Source organism: Aplysia californica, unplaced genomic scaffold, assembly GCF_000002075.1.
Source record: "Aplysia californica isolate F4 #8 unplaced genomic scaffold, AplCal3.0 scaffold01199, whole genome shotgun sequence".
NCBI lineage: Eukaryota > Metazoa > Mollusca > Gastropoda > Aplysiida > Aplysiidae > Aplysia > Aplysia californica.
This window is the reverse complement of record NW_004798469.1, coordinates 37,559-60,058: the sequence shown is the minus strand read 5'-3', so window position 1 is coordinate 60,058 and position 22,500 is coordinate 37,559. Positions and strand designations below refer to the sequence as shown.

The window sequence follows — 22,500 nt, the reverse complement described above, 5'->3', positions numbered from 1 at the left end:
CGAAACTTTTGAATGCACACGAGTACGGGAATAGGATAAAAGGGGGGCTACTGGTGTTTTCTTCTTTTGTATTGCCAGTTTGCAGCACTGCTTTTCTTTAAATCACCTTTGCTTTCGTTTTTATTTTGTCATTATATCTTTATAAAAGAAATAAGTTCAACTCACTTAGATTTAGAATTATAAGAAATAAAGCATTTGAAGCAACTTTGTTCAATAACTTAAATGTTTCAGCTTAGTTTAAGCATTCTGAAACTGAACTTTCAGTTTGGCTTTTTTCTCAAGTTATCACATAAACTTGGCTCTTCTGTTGGAGGAGCAGAAAGTGACATTGGTGAGGTTTATTATTCCTGTTTTAGTGTGTATCCTAATTCTGCAGAATATCATGAGCTTTTAACAATGTCCAGTCCCTGGCACTGGTAAAGAGTTGTGCGTTTATCTTTCATTTTTGCCATAAGCATTCCTTATTCTCTGCACACCCTGAAAAGTCTTTACCTGTCTCTCCGAACCCACTACTGACCCAGCAGCAGACACCGACAGCAGAGACCATTCATGTCATAATCTAAGTGTGAGTAGAGACAGATGCCAAGAAAAGATCAAACAAATCTGAGTCTCTACTTTCATTTGCCACTATAGTATAGATCTAGATCTAGCCATTATAGGTGGCTGTATTTGCCTATGGCCTATGGTGGAAGATCAGGGAAGGACTTCCGTAATGAGCGACCACCCCAAGTTGGGCAAACACAGTAAATTTTTAAAGAAGAGACCGGTGATCTTGTAGTTCTGTTTAAGTCCACGATCCATTTGTTTACATCCAAAGAAGAAATCCAGAAGTTTTGATGACCAAATACTATTTGAAATAGGCTACACAATGAGCAGGGATGCAACCTTAACTGCAAAAACGCCACAGAAAATGTCGTTTTCACCTCCCCTAATTATTAGGCCTAATTTAATACATTCACTTTTCCATCCCATCCTCCAAATACATGTTTATAATATTGGTCGCGTTAAAAATAGACATGATAATGCTTCCTTTGTTTGTCAAAATTCTAAGTTTAAAAGTTAATTTTTGAATTGCAACAGTTGCAGCGCATTGTATCACCAACAGTTTTGGATCTAGATCTAGAATCCAAGTCAAGAATGTTAATTGAATTCCTCTACAAAACACTTGTACTTTTCCCGCATTTGTCTAACTGTTTGCTGCCCTAATATTGCTGATGGTTAATTTTTTGGCATTGTGAATGAAAACAGATCTAGAGCCCCTGTACGGCATACACCGTCACCTTAGTGTTTTGTGATTACTATTTCCGGAAGTGAACTTTTGTATTAAAATTACCATAACGTCGGCTCTTTCAAAAACATCGACCCAAAATTTCTTTTCGTTGAGAGGCTAGCCTTTCCTGTCGGTGTGGGGTGAAGTTTTTAGTCATATAGTGTATAAAGAAGACCCCTAACCGAGACTTGACGCATGATGTCATGGCATGTATCCCATACCGTCACATGTCGGGTTTTCTGTCATGGCATGTACGCCATACCATCACCCACTACACCCCATACCAGCACTCTCAAATCGAAGCACAACTAGGCGTTTGAAAAGAGGAAAGAAGCAAAGACGAACTCCTTTTGTACAGTGGACGTAAGACAGAACTAATGTTTATTGACATACTAAAAAGAACAACCACCAGAACAGACTCACATACATCTTACTCACACATAGGTACATGAATGTTTCATTTTACTCTTCCACACATATCACAAACTCATATGAACATCTTACTCACACACAGGTACATGAATGCTTCATTTTACTCTTCCTCACATTATATCACAACAAACTCACTTGAACATCTTTTACTTACACACAAGTACATGAATGCTTCATTTTACTCTTCCACATCATGTATCACAACAAACTGCGGAGCGGCCATCGTCGTAAACAAATCCCACCTCCTTTTCATCCTTTTCCTCGTCCTCACTCTCTCCTTTTCTTCTCTTTTGCTTCATCATCTTTGCCTGTGTACTTTTCTCTTCCTTCCCTTACTCCCACTTCATTTCCCTGTTGTTTCTTCTTCTTCCCTGCTCTCTGCTTCTCCAACTTTGTTAACTTTTCTCCTCTTTTCTCTTCTTCCTTCTCCACCCTTTTCTCTCCCTTTCTCTCTTCCTCTTTTCCACTTCTTCCTTTTTCTTCTCTTCTTCCAATTTCTTCGCCTCCTCCCATGCTTTGTACTTTGCCCGTAAGACATGTATGTAGGGGCCTTAGCCCGCTTCTCTGTGTTGAAACCTTAGAGTTCCAGCTTGCTGGTACGGGCAGGTTGACGAACGAAGGGGCAGGAATGAGTTGATTGTACAAATCAAGGTACTTTCTGTATGCCCCCTCGTTCTCCTTAGGTTCGATTTTGTGCCAATGGCAACGGCGGACCCAATGCATGTCTGATGCCATCCATCCAGTGGCAATGGCGTGATCAATTACCTTGTCAAGGACAAAGCAAAAGTGTTGTCCTGAGGTAGTTTTTGGGGGGCTTGGGGTGTCACCAGAGTTTCATCTTCCAATGGTCTCAATGCCTGCTCAGGCAGACAATAGTCATGGTCGTGGTTATCCACAGGATCCGGAGCTGGTGTTGAAATCAAAGGTAGCTGAAACTCTGCTGCAGGATCCAGGAAGTCCTTGGAGGTACATTCGATCCCCGAGAATTCTAGACCTGTGGTCGAAAAGTCTAGGGCATCAACTGACCACTCACAACTAGAGACAAGGGCAGTTGGGGGAGGGCCAGCAAGTTCTTCTTCTGAAACAGAACAGTAGGAGCAGGAACAATATATCACAACATGTGGCTGGAAGAATATCATCACAACATACATTGGACAGAGGAACATCATCATAATCATTACATACAATGGGATAGAGTTTCCTTATATAAATTTGTTTCTAACATTAAAAAAGAAAAATATAAAGTCGCTCATTTTCTAATGAATCCGTGTCTAAATATATCAAATCATAGAAACAAAAAAATCTAAAGTACTAAGATGCCATCCATAGTCCGTCAAGAAATAGCTATTTTTCAAGTCACGCACCATGTAAAAAATATAGTGACGGTATCGGGTACATCCCTCAAAAATTGTACCCCATACCGTCACCCCCCCCCCCCCGGGCGCCAATTGTTACAACAAAGAGCAGTGAATGGTTTGAGGCGGTAACTAGACACCTTATAAACTGAATAAAAATGCGAAACGAATCCCGGGGGTACGATTACAGAACCAATAGCTTATTTCCCATGACGCATTGTGCATCTGCAAGCGGTAATGGCTGAACGCGGTTTTTACCTTTGGAGATGAAATGGATTATTTCTGCTCACACAGGTGTCTGATTCTGCTCAAAATTGTTGAATTTGAAAACAAAACAATGTTGAACGGAATTGTATAGCAGACAGGATTCCAGGTTATCGCATAATTGTCTGGTTGTCCAATTTTAGTCCGAATGCGTGCCAACTGACGGTCTGACGTACGTGACGGTATGCCGTACATAGGCTCTAGATCCAAAATTGTCAGTGATACACAAACTGACGCAAATTCAGGATGTCATCACAGACTTAATTCTGGTCATTCAGGAAAATCCATGAAGTCAATTCTGGCTGATAAGAGTTCAGTTGCCTTTTGTAGTAGCATGAGTATCAATTCTAATTGAATGAACAGTACAGGACTTTTTACCATATATGATATATTGTTATATCTTTTTTCATTTTAGGACCAACAGAAGGCTTCACCATTGAGAAAATGAGGTGTGGATTCAACTGAATCATGGCGAGCGAGAATGTATCTGATTCCTTGGAGCACTTTGTTGTCCCATGCGAAGGTGGACATGGGCAACGGTTGGCCATTCCTGAGGGGGCGTACCGAGGCTGGGTTCCTCGGGTCCTCTACTCCATGAACGTGCATGAGCTGAAACTGCCATTCTTGCGTCTGCTCAGTTTCCCTGTCGGTGGCACTGCCATTGGTTCCCTGGCCACAAATCTCACTATCTTTGAGGCTGTAGGAAACTATCTGGGAAAGCTTCCAGCATCATTTGCGGATTGTGCAAACCTTGTGCAGCTCGACTTAGGCTTCAACTACTTTGGAGAAGTACCTCTACCAGTATTCAAGCTACGGAATCTTAGGATATTAAATCTAGAGCACAATGACATTGTGAAAGTGGACTCTGGTATTGGTCAATTGAAGCAGTTGACAGAGCTAAACCTCAATGGAAACTTACTGTCCTCTCTGCCCATTGAACTTAGATACTGCAAGAGATTGCGTAAATTGTATTTATCTGGCAAGTTCTACCCACGAGGTATGATCAAGGAGTTCCCGGAGTGTATATGTCACCTGAGGGATCTGATAGTCCTGAACTTGTCATGGCAACAGATTAGGAATATTCCGGATTCGTTTGGAAATCTGCGCAACCTGGAGGAGCTGAATCTGAAGTGGAACCAGCTCCAGGAGGTCTCCCCCGAGATGGTCAAGTGTCACAAACTGGTGGTGGTGGATTTCTCCGGGGCGCTCAGGCTCCTCTCTGCCATCCCAGAACCTCTGTTTAGCTTGGAGGACCTCAGCGTGAGTAATTCTATTACCTTTTCTCGTTTCGTTATTTAAAATTGTGTCTGATGCATCTTGACAGCTTGTAGTGTAAGACTCTGCCGTACACGCCATTTTGAAAAGTGACTCATACAAAGTCTTACACAGAGCACTCGATATATGATAAGTTGTATTATTGTCAGCTTTTACTTTTCTCTTCTCATTGAAATTCTTTTACAAACATAATATACAATTTAAATTCTATGTCAAGTTACATGTTTTTAGCTTCCTGTAAAGCCACAGAAAAATTTTTTGCATGGACAATAACATATTATTTTATCTTATCATATGTTGAAATTCATTGATTGTCTCATAGAAATGAGTACAGACTTACAAAATATCTTAATAAAAGGGGTACCATTATTATTATAATATACAGTCGAACCTTCTCTACCGGCCACCTGTCCAAGACAATCACTCGCCCAAAATTCACAAATGACCACTTCTCATTCGGTTCCCCCTCCCCCCTCCGCATGTTTTTAAGTACCATTAACATTGTCGAAAATGTCCACTTGTACTCACTTTTCTCTTCCCTCATTTTCTTTTGGTCACACTCACTCTCCTTTGAAAATTGAAAGTGCACATATGTGCATGTCTATAAAATGCTGTAAGTTGTGACTATTGTCCTGAACTTTGTGTCATGTTTTTTTGAGCAGAGCCTGAATTTGAGTGACAACTTCTTCACGGACATCCCTCGTGAGGTTCATGGTTTACGCAAGTTGCGGCACTTGGTGGTTCAGAGGAACTCTTTACTACGATTGTCGCCTGATCTCTTTCAGCTCCGTTACCTCGAGCATTTAGAATTGGGGGAAAATTTTCTAGAAGGTAAGTGTTCACTTGATTGTAAAGCTTTCTTTTTTTCAGCTCAGCGCACGCACACAATGTTGTTCTTTCCTTGAAAACGATGAGATAACAATAGACTTGCCAAGTACACAGATAAAATTAGAGCTCTCCTATTGTTTTTTAACTTGTCGAGAAGCCCCGATTGGATTTGCAAAAAATCCAATTTAAAAAAAATTGAATTCCGTTTCCATCAGTGATATGCATAGTTGAATACCTAAATGTACATTTTGTTCTTTACTCAACCCAAGCTGAATGAGTCACTCTGAAAAATGCTTCTCTTTCTTCTTCTGATGCACTTTTCTTTACTCATATTAAGCTAAGTGAATCATATATGAAAAATGCTCATCTTTATGTCTAGATGAACACTTTTCTGTTTTCAAACTAAGCTGTATGAATCACCTTATGAAAAACTTTCCTGTCTTGGCAGATATACCTTTAGGGATACGTAACCTCCGGAAGCTTCAGTATTTAGGTCTCGGCAACAACAGACTGACCGTCTTGCGAGACGAGATGTGCCGACTGGAGCAACTGACTCATCTGTACCTGGGAAATAACAAACTGTCGAAGGTATGTGGTGTCAGTCGTCTTGTAGCTATGCTGTTGGGCTTGCAACTGAAAGGTAGTGGGTTCAAACCCCATCAGGGGCCTGATGTTATGTCCTTAAAAAAGGCATTTTACCTGAATTTTCCTCATTTCACCCAGATTTGAATAGATACCTGGCTATAAATATAAACAGTAAAAGATCTTGACAGTTTGTTAGTGTTTGAGCGTTTAATTGGCTGCTGGCTCTGTATACTTCCCTGGAAGCTGAGAATGTTTCTGAATGTGTTAAGGTTTGCCGCAGTCTCTTTGTAACCATCTTTATTATCATTATTATTATTTTTATCGTCATCATTATCATTTTTGTAAATTATTATTAATAATAATTATTATTATAATAACATTATTATTATCATTATTGTTATTATTGTTATTATAATCATTGGTATTATTGTTATTATTATCATTGTTATCCCGCTTGTTGCCAGCTGCCGGAGGAGATCTACCGGCTGGACCAGCTGGTCACTCTGGACTTGGACAACAACCAGCTGATGGAGTTGCCGCTGCTGATGGACCGGCTGGAGGGGCTGGCCGGCTGCGACGGGTTGCACGTGGTGAACAACCCGCTGCGCAGCCCCTTCTTCGAGATGAGCCAGCAGGGCACGCAGGAGCTGTTCGAGTTCCTCAAAGGTACCATGTGGGTGGTGGGCAGGTGCTCTAGTGTGGTTTGCTTCTTCTTTCCTATCGAACGTTTATCGTCTTTATCTTCCCTCCTTCTTTTTTGTGTTTGTTACTCTCTTGTAACACCTCTAATCTTCGGCACTTATAAGACCTTATTGTGTTGCACTTACTAAAACTAAAATAAAGGTACGGTTGTTGGTGTTGTCAGTGTTGTGTTGTTGCTGCAGTTGCTAGTGTTGCGGTTATTGCTGCTGGTGTGTGTGTGTGTGTGTGTGTGTGTGTGTGTGTGTGTGTGTGTGTGTGTGTTGTAGCCTTTCCATTCGAAATGTTTGGAGCCCCGAAGAGCGCGCTCTTCGTCTGGGCCACCGCCTCTCTTGGGTAGCGGGTGAGTGAGGCAGTCCAACCTCTCTGAATCTTCCCTGAAGAGATGCCACCGTGGGCATCTTTGCAGCCAGTGCTCCAAATCTTGGGGCTCCTCCCTGCACAATGGACAGATTGGGTCTAATGTTTTGTTTATTCTGTTTTTGTAGGGCCCCAGCCCGGAGAAGAGCTGGTGTTGTTACTGCTGTTGGTGTTGTCAGAGGGGACAGGAGTGTGGTCATCTGTCGTTGTTAGTTGGGAGTAGTAGAAACAATAGGCATACAGTGCAGACATAACAATACATACAAATATAATAAACATTTGATTTGTCTTTCACAATCTAGCAGGCTTATATCAATGTACAAACTTTTACTCCTGGACAGTAGGGCTGGGCAGGTACCTACACCCTGGTGTGAGAGGGAGAGGGAGATTTTTATGGAGTTCCTCACGAGTTGAGAGGGGAGAGGGAGATTTTACTGAGTTCTTCTAAGTGAGGTGTGAGAGGGGAGAGGGAGATTTTACTGAGTTTTTCAAGTGAGAGGGGAGAGGGAGATTTTACTGACTTTTTCAAGTGAGAGGGGAGAGGGAGATTTTACTGAGTTTTTCAAGTGAGAGGGGAGAGGGAGATTTTACTGACTTTTTCAAGTGAGGTGGGAGAGGGAGATTTTACAGAGTTCCTCCCAAGTTCAGAGGGTGGAGGGAGATTTTACATTTTACTGAGTTCCTCACTAGTAGAGAGAGGAGCGTTGCGTCCATAATGCTAACAACCGCTGTTCCTGTTTCTGTGCCAGGGCTGCGTGTGAAGGAAGCTCATCACCGCTGGAAGATGATCCTGATTGGTGCTGCCAAGGCTGGCAAGACCAGCTTGCGACAAGCTCTGATGCTGGGCCGTTCTAAACTGACTGCTGAGAATGAGCGCACATGGGTGATGGAGCGCCACCTGTGGGAGCCAGAGTCTCGTCTGCGTGTCCAGGTAAGACAACTGGTGGGGAAAGTTTCATCTGGGGAGATCAGAACAAAGACTTCATCTGTTGACTGGCGACCTGGTTTGTTGTCTTTTTGTGAAATTGTTTTGTTTTTTTTTTTGGGGGGGGGGGGGAGTGGTCGATTGGTTTTGGCTTTGCTTTGTTTTGATTGGAAGTACATGCTCTTGTACTATGATTGTGCCTGCTTGCTCTCTGATCTAAGAAAAATTCTTGTTCAGGTTAATTTTGCAGTGACTGATTGACGGGCGCTCTGGTGTGGCTTGTCCTTCTTTACTACCAGATATCTATCGCCCTTAATCTTACCTCGTTCTCTTCTTTGTATGTTTACTTTCTTGTAACACCTCTAATCTTTGGCTCTTTAGTGATATTATTGTGATGCAAGTGCCATAAATCTTACTGAAAGTGGGTGGTTGGCAGGTGCTTTGGTGTTGTTTGCTTCTTCTTTCCTATCAAACATCTATCGTCCTTATCTCCCCTCCTTCTTTTTTGTGTTTGTTACTCTTGTAACACCTCTAATCTTCGGCACTTATATGACCTTATTGTGTTGCAAGTGCCGTAATACACTTACTAAAACTAAAACTATATCTCCCTTCCTTTTTTGTGTTTGTTACTCTCTTGTACCACCTCTAATCTTCGGCACTTATATCACCTTATTGTGTTCAAGTGCCGTTAAACACTTACAAAAAGTAAAACTTACTGAAACTAAAAAAGACAACTCGTACAAAACAGAGTAAAACCCAATCTTGCCTGTGCAGATCCTGGACTTTGGCGGTCACCACATCTACCAGGCAGCTCACCACATGTTCCTGTCCTCGGACGCTCTCCACGTCCTGGTCTTTGACCTCACCAAGTACAACACAGAGGTGAGGCTTTTAAAAATAATTTCCAAAAATACTTTTTTTTACGTTATTATCTTTCACTGTCTTGCAGACTTATCAATGTATTACAAAATGTTCCCACTATTTGAAGGATCCATGATGTAAGTGTTTCGGCTGTTTTTATGCTCAGTGTATATTTTAAAAAAAAATTGTGGGTGGTTGACGGGTGCTGTGGTGTGGTTTGCTCCTTCTTTCTTATCAAACATTTAACGTCTGTATCGGATCCCCCCTTCTTCTTTTTTGTGTTTGTTTCTCCCTTGTACAGGGATGCCAAATGTACTGTTTTTCAGTTTTTTTCCTGTTTTTCATCGTTGACTTTCGTTTTTCAACGCGAGTTCAGGTTTTTAATCCACCCAAAATGCACTGCACAAGCCCGACTGGATGTTTGCGTTATACAATGGCCTGCCGCGCTGAGACTCTCAGCATAAAGAGAGGCTTAGATCTAGGCTTGCCGCGAAGATACGGCAAGAGTTGTGACTCGTGACTTTCATGAAGCAAAATTACTAGAGTTGTGACTTTCATGAGGCAAAATTATGGATAAACGGAAAGTGCTGACGGTTCGCGATGTGGTGGATGTGAAAACCGGTGAGAAGTATGGCGTTGGTGGTGATGGGTCCACGCTGACTCCAAAAAACAAATTCTCTGCAAAATGGCTTGCTGAATCAGCTTTTGTTTGCTCATTTAAAAGCTTTACAAGGTTCGGTATAGGTGAGATGTGATGCTCTGCTCATTTTCCTTCTTTTTTTTTTCAAAAATCATTCGGCATCCCTGCTTGTAACACCTCTAATGTTCGGAACTTATATGACCTTATTGTGTTGCGAGTGCTGTAAATGGTGACAGAGTGTCCAAACATTACCCAAGGATCATGAGATTTGATTTATATGATAGTTGGATCAGTATTTCTACTTTGTGTCTTACACAGTGGTCAATCTTTGTTCCCTTGGACGCTGAAGGGACTACAAAAATAAATCTAAAAATTAAAAATATAAGTATTTGTACTTGCCTATCAACACAACTTAGATCTTTTAGGAGGGCGGATTCCAACGTTTCCTGTCAGGGCCATTGTTTGATATGCAATTCCCAGTATGTTAGTGGGTGGTTGGAGGGTGCCTTTAGTAGGTCCTACTTCTTTTCTCTCCCTCTGTTATTTCCGATAGCTTATCTTACCATTTCAAGCAGTAAGTCAGAGCAATATCGCCCACTAGTGGGTAATGTGATGATTTTTGTGGGCAGTGGGGATCACCTGGAAAGTGACAGGTGTTATTTAACTCATTCGCTAGGCCGAGCCGTAATTCTAGCTTAGATTCTATTCCAATCCACATATCCATGTTATTATAAAGGTTATAATATAACGTCAACTTTCGGGTCTAGTGTTTCCACAGAAAATCGGAAGCTTTGATTCAGTTAAGAAACATGATTTCGAAGTTTATGCGACTTTGTTTTATCTCGATGCCCAAATTATATTCCAGATACCAGTCTTAATACTTTTACACAACAAAATGTTTCATTATTTTGTTTACTAAAGAAATGTAGGACTCTTCTTTAGAATATTGACATTATATTTGTAAAATGGATTCAAATTGTTATTGCTCTGGTATTAAGAAATCAATATTTTTCAGTGCTAGATTTAAATTGTCAAAATATTTTTTTCTCCCCCAAATCACTATATTTGAGTAAAATTACACCAAAAAAATATCGCTTAAGACAAGTGTAGTTTTATTCCAATGCATGATTCCATATAAGATATAATAATTCCTTATAAGATACATGTCTTTTGTATTGTCTGTGAATGCATCTAGTCCTTTTTTCGAGATTTTGGTCAAAAAATTGTTTTTTCAATATCGATGTTATGATCCAAATGTACAAATTATGTGTACAAATTGCAGGTAGCTGCAAAATTTTCAATATTTTACTGTTCTATATTCATTTATGGTTATTTTGATGTATCATATGACTAGGTGCAAACATATCTTTTTGATTTTCACCAAAGATTATTAATTGGTTATTTTCAAATTTCATCCGCATCCAAGACAAATTGTGATGCATAATCGCCTCTTTCAGGAACCAAAGTTAAGAAATACACAAATAAACAATACAGACGTGTTCTACAAATGATACTGAAAATTTTGGTATTTAATATGTTGATATTTATTTGAATTTGTGGCCCCAAAGACCTGTGAACTGTGCATTAGTCATCATCTCATTTCGCCTGAAAAATTAATTCGTCCACAAGCCTAGAATAATACGTAGCGAATGGGTTAATGCCCCGCTTGGAAATACATATAGGTGTGCAGTATGAAAGTTTTAGCCTCTTAAAGGTAGCAAAAGTTGGTGATGGCTTTTCAAAGGTTGACAGGCACTGCATTAAATGAACATTGTTGTGTGTATGCGCTTGTCTTTACCACTCAAACAACCAGACAACTGTATGCCGTGTATTCGTTGCTTTATTTAGAACTACGAGGAGCTGATCGGCCATTGGCTGGAAGCAATCACTGACCGGGCTGCGGGGGCCACGATCGTGGTGGTAGGGACGCACTGCGACCTGTGCACCAAGGAGGACATTGACGAGAGGACGGAGGACATCCTGCGATTGATGCACCGCGACGAGGGCGCCAAGCGTCGCCAGATCGAGCAGGAGATCGAGCGCATCCAGGAGGAGCTGGACCGACCCGAGGCCCGGGCGGTCAGCGGCAAGATACCCGAGATCGGAGTTGGACGCCTGCAGGAGAAGCTCAACCGGCTGCAGAGGATGCTAAACTCCAGGTCAAAGGTCAGTGGGTCAGTCGGTCGGGGGGGGGGGGGGGGGTGCTCTGGTGTGGTCTGCTCTTCCTTAAAAGATTTCTTGTTCACCGTCATTTTTTTTGTGGGGTAAGTGTTTTAAGTCGCTCGCAACTGCATAAGGTCATGTGAGCGTGCGGGACACATTAAACATCACTTTAATTTTGCAGTGGATGATAGGTGGGTATTCCAGTGTGGTCTGCTATCCCTTAATAAAGTTTTTGTTCATGTTAATTTTGTAGTGGATGGTTGGTGGTTACCCTAGTGTGGTTTGTTTCTTTCTTGTCAAATATCTATCATCATTATCTCTCCTCCTTCTTTGTATGTTACTCTCTAGTGACTCTTCTAATGTTACTCCCTCTCCCCCCCCTCCTCTGGGGCAGTGCCACTGACTGAAGTGTCTTTTGGCAGTTTCCAAAGGGGGGACATTAACTTGTTCTTATTCACAGTAAAATTTTTAATGAGCTGATTCAACAATGTCATGCTCATGACTGTGCCTGAACCTCAATAGGGAACTGCTGCTTTTTCTTTCCCATTCCTTACTATCGTCACTTTTCCTGTACTTCTTTTGTATATGACCCGCTATTTCTGGGGTTCGTTGATAGTGGAAGCAGACTTTGTGCTGCTGAAGCTAGAGAGATGAGCAGAGTAAGCCTGATTCCCTGTAAGGACTTCTCTGTTGACATCCACCTCTTTGCGCTCATATGACCTTATGCGACTGCAAAGAGTCTACATAACAAGAGGGGCCACTTCTCTCTTTGGGCCAATTAAAAAAGTGTCCTCAAAATTCGGTGGCGCCCTCTTCGCAAAAGCGCACCTTTAGCGAACAGAGTTATCCTACTTGAGTTTTTAAAAATCAAAGTGAAACTAGCAAGTTTTTGAATGAATTTCGGAAGAACGCTTTTTAAAAATGGTTACGCTGACAAAAAACCTCTTCCGAAGGAAAGGGTGATTGTTTTCTTCGTTTAATTTGACTTTAGAATGAAAGGCGAGAGGTCATTAAAATTAAAAAAAACTAAAACTCCGTACTGAACGAACCCGAACTGCTGATGAACAGCAGTCGATCTGCGCACGCAAGGAGGTGCTATTCCTATTCTTCTTCTGGAAAAACGAAAGAGAGCTTCAAAACAGACTGCAGCGCCATCTGAAGCAAAGAGCATACTTCCTGCCGACACTTTTTTGGCTGAGTGGCCCATCTTGTTATTTACTATCTTTGGCGACTGCGAGCACCATAAAACCTCTACTGAAACAAACATAATGTTTCACTCTAGTGACACCTCTAATCTGTGGCATTTGTATGACTTGTTTGTATTGCAAGTGCAGTAAAACGCTTACTAAAACTAAACTAAACCCAGCACTGAATCACCATTTTTTGTCTCTTTACTGTGGGTGATTGGAGGGTGCTACTGGTAAGTCTTACTTTAGTTTTCCCTTTGTGTTTCTGTCTGTCCTTCCTAGCACTGAATAAACATTGTGTAATGTTCTTCTCTTTACTAAAACGAACTTTGTGGGTGTTTGGCAGGTGCTTTCCTATTAAAAGATCTATTGTCCTTATTTACCCTTTTTTGTGTGTTTATTACTCTCTTGGAACATCTCTAGTCTTCAGCAATTTTATTACCTTACTGTTTTGCAAGTGCTGTAAAACAGTTACTGAAAAAAAAAGACAACAACTAAGGTCTCCAGTAAAATCTCTAAATATCAGCACTTATGTGACTGAATTATATTTGCAAGTGCCATAAAACTCTTACTAATGCTAAACTCTTACACGAACAAAAACCAGAATTGTCCTTGGTGTGTGTGTCCCCAGCTCCCCGAGCACATCTTCGTGGTGAGCTGCGCTGACCGGCTGGACGGAGTGGGCGAGTTCCGCGACTCTCTCGTCCAGCAGCTCAAGTCTGTGCCCATCACGGCCCTGCCTGACCACTGGTTCTCCTTCCTGGAGCAGCTGCAACAAGTGACCGCTAGGATTATCTCCCTAGACCAGGCCATGGAAATGTTCCAAACGGTAAGCCGGGCGATTTATACGGGGCTTTGGGGAAATTTTAGCGTTGATACTGTTTACAGGGTTGTGATGATGTTCTTTTCTTCTCATGTGAGCACACAGAGTTATGAGCTTTTTAGAAATCCAACTACAAAGAACAATATCCGAAAAAAAAAATTATTTGCTCGTATTTATTTGTATACAAAAGAAATCACATACATGCACACACACAGACACAGACAACACACACATACGCATGCGCACACACACATACACAGTCACACAAACACATTACACACACACACATGCACATACACACACCCCCACACACGCACACACCTTCTCTCCCATCACTCATACTCACATATTGTGCAATTATAAGTGAGCGATATAAATACACAGTGTAAAACGACACCTCAGACCCACAATGTATCTCTGTGTTCAGGTGATGACGAGCAGCCACCAGTCCATGATGGGCATGCGCGGCTCCCCACAGCTCAGCCTGGAGATGGTGCTCAAGTACCTGCACTCGACGGGCGAGATCCTTTGGTACCATGACAACGACGACCTGCGCGGCACCGTGTTCCACCGGCCCGAGGCGCTCATCGACATGCTGCGCGCCGTGTTCAGACACGACTTCGACCAGGTGGTGGTGTACAGCGAGGACACGGGCAGCTCGGTCTCTCTACGGCAGGCGCAATTCGACAAAATGAAGAAAGATTTCCTGAAGAAAGGCCTCCTCACCAAAGAGCTGCTGCGGTACTTGCTGATACATTTTGATCTGTCTTCGGACGCACCAAGCGCCCTGCTTAGTCTTATCCTCTCAGTCATGTTGAAGTTTGGCCTGTGCTTTGAACTGACCAACTCTACGGCCAGCGCTCTGATTGGTTCGTCCAGCGTGGTTCAGTTCCCCTGGTTCTTCCCGGAGGAGCTGCCCGAGAGCATGGAGTCGAAATGGCCGGCAAGTTTGCCTCCAAACACGTTTGAGATTTGTATTGAGCTGGTTTTCTCCCGTCAGGCTCCGCCCAACTTCTTTGAGAAACTGTCGGTGAAGCTGCAGAACTTACTTTCGGACACGGAGCGCATCAACTGGCGAGACGGTGTGCTCGCTGTGCGCAACCTCTCGTCACTTCTTGTCACGCGCGAGAAGAAGAACGGAGGGACGGTGGTGACGGTTGCGGCCCGCAGCGCCTCGGATCTGCAGGATCTGTGGGGCATGGTTCTGAGCGTGCGCCGGGCTGCCATGAGTCTGTTCAAAGACTGGCCACTGGTCAAGTGTGACATCAGCCTGGTTTGCTTGCACTGTGTGCTCCGCGGGGTGGACGAGCCGTACCGGTTCCCGGGCCATGTGCTGGAGCACACCATTCCCAAGGGACTGTACTCCATGAAGTGCTGTGAGAAAATGCCAGATGAAGTTGTGCCCACTGCTTTTGTCTTTCCATTGGATGAGTCAAGTAAGTTTTCTGATGTTACGAAATAAGGTGATGGGAACAGACTTGGATAATAATAATATGTTACGATTCGGTGTAATCAGATATTCGTCAATTTTGGGGCATATGGACTTATTGGTATTGTCTTATAGCTTGTTCAATTGTCTGTCTTTGTGAAAAAAATACCTATCTGTCTTGAATAGAAGTCAAGATATTTGTGATTGAAGGAAGTGGGGTCACCTGTTGTCAACAGTGAAATTAACGAGAAAATGGCCACCACATTTTGGCGACTTTTAAAGCTTGAGAGTCCTTGAAAACTGCATATTTACAATTTTTGTGCCTTTGATTAACGTTTTTGAGTAAAATCTACACATATACGTTTTTAAATTTTAAAAAATAGACATAAAAGGTGTTGAGGAACAACCCCTCCCCTCCCCACAACAAAAATCTACTGTGTAACTGCCAGAAAAGTGCCGGTTTCTTTGATTCATTGTTTTGACTAGCACCTGATTTCTACTCAATGCCTCACATACTGGTTTGTTTGAGAACATATGAAGAGAGAAGTGAGTGGTGAGCGTTTTGATTTGTGTCCGAGATCTGGCGCTTTAAGAAGAAGATCCTTAAGTACGACACAATTATATTGATGTAAGCAGTTCAAGCAAGTCGTGTGGAACCTGTTCAAAATGGTTTCTCAAGATCACAGAGAAAAGTGACCTGTTAAAAACAAATGGCCTCTCTATGGACAGGTTGTGAGTTGCGGTCCCTTATATCGACTTGACAAAGTCAAACAGATGGTATAGAATCTGAAATCATAATTTTATCTTTCCGTTTCATTTCCATCAAATTTGTTGTCTATCGTAAGAGTTTCTTTGCGTTAATTGTTAGTTAAACAAACACACTCATTCTGAGGACCGTTTGGCAGAAAACTTATGTAGAAAGTGACCCCTGTGAGTAGGTTGTGAGGCTGGGCTTGTCACAAAAAATCCATCCTGACTGTAACCTAGTTGGACAGCAACTGCTATGCATAGGTTAAAAATATAGGAACAGCACAAGGGTTTTATTCCCATGTGGGGAGAATTTTTATCAAGCTTCTCCATTTTTCTGTTGGGACATTGAATCCCTTTCATCCCAGGCTGGTCCTAACAGTTAGGGTTAAAGCAGCCAGCCTCTTAAATGAATTAACTATAATAATAATGATAATGATGTAAATAGTATTGACAGGGACATAGAATTTCTACAAATGCATTTATATTATTAACCCTCCAAGTGTCAGGGCCAATTTAATCGGCCATAATTTGAGTCGCTATTTGATTAGGTTTCTTTATCCTGTTTTTTTGTTATTGCAAACATTTCAGCTCCTTCACAAATGATCCCTTCTTAATTTAATATACATTCTGTTTTTCTGAAAATATATGTGAGGCATAGTGGTGAAATCAGGTGCTTGTCAAAATATTGAAATCAAAGAAACTGGTGATTTTCTGGCGGTCTGGCAGTTTTGTTCTAATTTTGTTTTATTCACTCAACACATTTTACATTAATTTAAAAACACATTTCAATGGATTTTTCTGAAAAACACTGATCAAAGGGGCAAAAAATGTACATTTTTAGTTTCCAAGGTCTCTCAAGCTCTATGGAAGTTAGCAAACTTTGGTGACCATTTTCTCGTGAATTTTACCTCTGAAACCAGATGACCCACACCTCCTTCAGTCGCAAATATCTTGACTTCTATTCTACATAGATGGATATTTTTTTCGCCAAAAGCAAGACAAATAAACAGGCTTTAAGATGATACCAATTAACCATATGCCCAAAAATTGACGAGCGCCTGATTCCACCTCGTCGTGCCACATACATAGGCTTATGACCTTTCCTTGCTTGGTTTGCCTGTTTTCAGACATTTCCTAACATAATACATGTATGGTGGAATCATATAATTTCCACTGACACCCTAGCGACTCTTGGAGAGTTAAGTACAAATGAGCAGCAACAAGTGGGTGGTTGGTGATTTGCTCCCTCTTTCCTATCAAACGTCTATTGTCCAGATCTCTCTTCTCTCTTTTCTTTATATGTTACCTCTACTTACTCATCTGATCTTTGTCACTTACATGACCTAGTTGTGTAGTCAGGGCAATAAAACTTACTAAAACAAAGTAAAGCAGCACTATTTTGTTTGAATTTTAATGGGTATGATTACATTTTGTACAGATTTAAATGCATTTGATTACGTTTGGTATGAATTTGCATGCATTTCATTACATATTGTACAGATTTGAATGCATTTGATTACATTTTGTATAGATTTGAGTAGGTATGATAACATTTTGTGCAGATTTAAATGAGTTTGATTATATTTTGTATAGATTTGAATAGGTATGATTACATTTTGTATGGATTATAATGTGTTTGATTGCTTTATCTGCAGGTTTTAATGTGTTTGATTACCCTTTGTGTGGGTTTTGATGTGTTTGTTTGGTTTGTCTGCCCCAGGTTATCAAGAGAACCACCAGGAGTACATGCGCGCGGCCACGGAGTTCATGCTGAAGTCGCTGATGGTGGACACAGTGGACGGTCCGCGCGGAGCCTCTGTCTCAGTCCTGTCTGACGGGGGCCTGGCCTTCATCGCCGCCAACCTGGGCTTCAACTGGTCGGCCGTCATCCTCCGACTCGGCATCCCACAGGCCCGAATTGAACAGCTGATTATGACGTATCAATACGTGAGTCGTTCTCTGCGTCACATTTGTGTTTGTAGGCCTACATGCTACCTCAGAATTACAAAGTTCTATCGTGACATTTTTGGTTGTTTTGAGTTAAAAAGACCATGAGGTCCGAAACCAAATTTTTTATCTTCTCTTTTAAAATTGTAAGATTATTTGGAGTAGTAATCAAAATATTCAAAGACTTGCATTCGTAAAAGCTTGGCATGTTGTGATACTCAAAATTGTTTACGTCAAATTTCTTAAAACTAGGTACTGAGCAGATAGATCTTTGTTATTCTTGGGTAGTGTTTTGTGTTTGAAGGCTGGCCAACTGTCCCGAACTGGTCCTTTTGGAGGCATATGTTTAATTCAGAGCTCAGCACCTTTCATGTTTACCTTACCATTTAAAAACACATTTCTGTGTGGGTTTTACTGAAAAACATTAATCAACAACACGAAAAGTGTATATTTTGCAGTTTTCAAGGACACTCAGGCTCTGGAAGTCACCTAACTGGTGTCCGTATTTGGGCCAATTTTACCTCTGCCTGAAACCAGGTGACCCCATCTCCTTCTTTTGCAAATATCTCAATATCTATTCAAGGTAAATGTGTATATTTGTCAACTGAAGCAAGACAAAATGATCAAGTTATAACATGAAACCAATAACTCCATATACCCAAAAACTGACGAACGCCTGCTGATTGCACTATGTTGTGACACATTTTTTTTCCTATCTAAGTTTACAGGATGTTTACAACAAAGAGAATTCTGTGATAAGATTGTTCTCTAACTCTTTTTTTTTTCCCTCTGATGCTGCCAGGATGTGTACCAGCAGATCCTGCACGCGCTCCTGGAGTGGCGAGGCGCCGACTCCAACGACAACAACTCGCAGGACAAGATAGATCTGTTGTTTGGGGTGTTGCGGGAAGATGACATCGGACGTACGGACCTCGTGGATCAGCTGTCGGAGGATTACAGTACCGTGTCAGACAGTGTGTGAGTCTGTGTGTGATGGCGTTCTCCGTCTGTGGGTGGAGAGTCATATTGTGTTGGTGAACGAATGACCTTTCTCTGAGATTGTGTGTTTGTGGAGAGTGATGATGTGTTGGTGAACTGACGACATCGGACATTGGTGAACATATGACCTTGGATGTTAATGAACAGATGATTTTCGTCTGTGGTAGTGTGTGTGTGTGTTCAATGTGATGTTGTGTTGAGGCACAGATGACTTTGGCCTCTGGTAATGTTTGGGCTGAGAGTAATGTTGCATGAGTGAACAGATGTTTTTGCAAAGATGTTTGCTTTGTGATGTGGGATGGGAATGTTGTGTGTGATGTATGAACCAGTAGTGATGTTTTGCGAGTCAGAAGGGACGTTACGTACATCAGTGGTGATGTGGAGTGAAATTTGAGACATGGTGCTGATGTCAAACTCAGTTTGATTTGATTATTTTCAGGAGAAATCAGTAATTGTAAGTTATAGAATGGAGAAAGATTATTTGAATTTATTTGCATCATTGTTCGCTTGTGGGGGGACATAATTCCCAGCTTCATTGTAAGGGCTTTAACATTTTAAACCCTGATCTCCTGAGGCTCCGTGACCCCACTGACTGACCTCCTGAGAGATTCAAGACAAGATTGGATGAAATCGCGTTATTTTGAACCACTCACTTCTGACACATGAGTGCAGACATGTCGGCAAGACCTTAGCCAAAATAAGTGTAGTACCAGTACTGCTGTTTTGATTGGCCGATAAATACAGGCTTTAAGATTGGCTCATAAATACGTGCTTTAAACATCCTACAATGATGATATGCGGTCTCACTCACCAGTGTGTTTGTAGTAGGAGGGCGCTCGCGCAGTTTTACTTGCTATGTTTGTGCCAGTGGCTAGGGCTGAAGGGTTAAGTTTAAGCCGCAGTCTGTCTGATTACAGAAGTGAATTCATTTTGTGTCTGCCAATGTGTTGTTCTCCTCATAGAACAGGGGAAAGTACCGATGAAAGGCAACTGACTTGGTTGAGTGCGTGGAGCTCAAAAGCAGAGTCCTTGTAGGCAGAGGTCAGTAGGTTTTTGTCACTCTACGAATCCTTTCACTATAGGAGTAAGTTTTGTAATGCTCAAAGACTTTACATAATCTGTCTCTCGGATTACTTACCGTTTGTCTTTGTTTGAGTGTGCGTGTGTGGGGGGGGGGGGGGATTCCATGAGAGATTAGAAGTTTTCAGTCCTTCAGTTTTCTCATATGAAAGATAATGTTCTTGCCTTTTTTTCCCCTTCATGTCAGCATGGTTTATGAAGTTTTGAAAAACTAGGGGACAGTTGTTCTCAGAGTTTGGGTTGCTCATGGTGTGTATGGTCCAGAACTTTCTTTTCTTTTCTTATGAGCAGAACTGTGTTATTTACCTAGAATATCTGGAGGTGTCATCTCTGGCTCACAGGTTGACATGTACTGACCCGCTATTGATTACAGTCACTAGGTGCTCTCATGCATTTGGTCATATTTATATGTTGTGTTATGTGTAGGGCCACAGAATAAGAACATTTTATCTTCAGTCAATTCAACGGCCCGTAGGACTTGCCAGATTATAAATGTTGGGTACATGAAGCTTTGTCAGAGGACAACATATCGTCGCTCTAGTACCCTGCATCCCACATAAACAAAGTTTTACAGGACAAGGAAAAACTTTGTCAGTTCGTCTAACATATGTTAAAAATTAAAGTCTGAACGTTGCGCTGGCGATATTTATTGAGCTACATGTTTACAAATTTGACACGAAATCTGCAACGTTACATTTAGTAGAAAAAAGCAAAAAAAAGGTGTTTTTTGACAGTGTGGGTTACAGGGTTGTTGTACTCAGGCGACGATATTGTGTCCAGGGGATTGATCTTGTCACGCAGTTATACATAATAATTGCATTTATACGGGCACATCCATGCTCTACAGCATACCCTGTGCGCTTTACAGCTATTGCATAAATAGTACAAATGTGATTTGGTTTAGGGAATAGCTGTAAGAGTGATGCATGTTTTGGCCTTTTGAAGAACTTACATCTGACAATTATTTTGTTTTTATTATTATTATTGTTGTTTTAATGGTTTACTAGTTCTCATTCAGTTTTAGAAGACAATATGTCGATAGCTTGCCTCTCTTTTTCTCCTTTATGTTTCGTTGGTTTTTATTTTGTAATTGTGTATATACCTTGCCATTCAACCTGCTTTATGCTTGGTGTGTTCATGTACTGCCATGCTGTTTTTGTGAATTGTTTTATTTATGTTACCGTCAATGTATCTTAGGCTCGTCGTGTTGAAATGTTGGTCGGTGAATTAATTCAATATGCAGATAAAAAAATAGATAAGTCTGAGTGCTAAATACCCACTTTTAATATGACTATAGTTGCCTCCGTATAAAATGTAAGTTACTGTGCCCATATCCAAGATAGTTGAGGTGAAAATTATTTTCCAGAAATATCTTACTCCTACTTGTGACTTTACGATTTATGTGCACATAAATATATCAGCTGTAGAAATGTCCTGTTTCCTTTTTCCAGCCAAGGATTATCAGGTATTTTGCTTGAATGCTGGCAGACTTTCTACATTCTGTAATACAGGTTTCTTTTCCTCATGCATCACCTCTAGCCAGTGTATGGGGGAGTATCTCGGCCAATACCGTATTTTCATCTTTCGGCTCTGTAGGACGGCTCTCCAGTGACTCCAAGGGAATCTCTGTCTCCCTATTTCTCTCTCTCCCTATCTCTCTCTCTCTCCTCTTTCTCTCTCATGGTAATCTTTAGTCCCGGCGCTTTCCAATCTCTCTCTCTCTCTCTCTCTCTCTCTCTCTCTCTCTCTCTCTCTCTCTCTCTCTCTCTCTCTCTCTCTCAACTGCATCAAGTTTCAGCCTTATTAGGGTGATCATAAAGATGGGGAATATCATGTGTCTTTTAAAGAGGCTTTCTTTACAGAGAAATAACGCTGGGCTGCTATTGAAAATGACATAGAATAAAGGTGTTTATTTTAGAAAATGAGTCATCCAAAAAATGAGTGGGGAAAAAGAATTTTCTCAGATGAAGTGAAAGGAAATAAAGTGGTGCAGAAAATGTTATATCGATCTTCGAACACTTCTTTTTCATTGTCCATGGACAATTCAGCCTACACTAATGTTGCATGATGGACTTTACATCAGCTATTTGTTCCAGGTTTACAAATCCATCATCAGGTTAGCACTCATCAGTAGCGTAGGCGTAGAGCAACGCTTCCAAACGTACCTCAGTTACATGTATTTTTTTTTTGCCCAGTACAACAATAATTTTCCTTGATGATGCATGGTGTATTGATTTACAATCTATGTTTCCCTCCAGAATTATTGTGGGTGGCACCTGAGCACCTAGGTATTGGCGAGATTGTCGGAGGATCCAAAAAAGGAGATGTTTACAGTTTCGCTATCATCATGGAGGAGACGGTGACTCGCTCGGTGCCCTATGACTCACATCGCGCTTTCGTGGAAGTCGAGGGTAAGTAGTAATCGTATAATAATATAAAATGATAATGTTACAGACCCTACATAATGGGGTTCTTAATGCGCCTGCGAGATCGAGGCTCTTTTTCGGTTCCATTGTCGTTATACAGTCCGTGCCGGCTTTAAGCAAGCAAGCTAAACGGCTCTTACCGAATTTTTGCTATATAAATTACACGCCTTTAAGCACGGTAACTTCGGCTTCAAGCACGCTT

The 22,500-nt window shown here is 41.4% G+C and overlaps 1 protein-coding gene across 3 annotated transcripts; it reads left to right on the top strand.

Moving 5' to 3' along the window:
* The first annotated feature begins 296 nt into the window (after positions 1 to 296).
* Positions 297 to 20,591, top strand: LOC101849896 (malignant fibrous histiocytoma-amplified sequence 1 homolog). Of its 3 annotated transcripts, none has more exons than XM_013090275.2 (12): positions 297 to 331; positions 3,737 to 4,581; positions 5,259 to 5,427; positions 5,873 to 6,012; positions 6,474 to 6,675; positions 7,818 to 7,999; positions 8,768 to 8,875; positions 11,343 to 11,660; positions 13,476 to 13,673; positions 14,095 to 15,103; positions 17,567 to 17,793; positions 18,596 to 20,591. In XM_013090275.2, the coding sequence occupies exons 2-12, from the start codon at positions 3,790 to 3,792 to the stop codon at positions 18,773 to 18,775; spliced, it is 3,525 nt and encodes a 1,174-aa protein (XP_012945729.1). In that variant the 5' UTR covers positions 297 to 331; positions 3,737 to 3,789; the 3' UTR covers positions 18,776 to 20,591. The 3 variants fall into 3 exon arrangements, with proteins under 3 accessions (XP_012945729.1, XP_035829293.1, XP_035829294.1); XM_035973400.1 differs by lacking the exon at positions 297 to 331 and adding an exon at positions 340 to 416; XM_035973401.1 differs by lacking the exon at positions 297 to 331 and adding an exon at positions 425 to 565.
* The last annotated feature ends 1,909 nt before the right edge of the window (positions 20,592 to 22,500 follow it).

Bases quoted from the DNA above. Each gene is read 5' to 3' on its own strand.
- LOC101849896 (XM_013090275.2), top strand. From the start codon at position 3,790: ATGGCGAGCGAGAATGTATCTGATTCCTTGGAGCACTTTGTTGTCCCA. The intron at 8,876-11,342 runs GTGAGGCTTTTA...TGCTTTATTTAG, and splicing joins TCACCAAGTACAACACAGAG to AACTACGAGGAGCTGATCGG. The intron at 15,104-17,566 runs GTAAGTTTTCTG...TGTCTGCCCCAG, and splicing joins CTTTCCATTGGATGAGTCAA to GTTATCAAGAGAACCACCAG.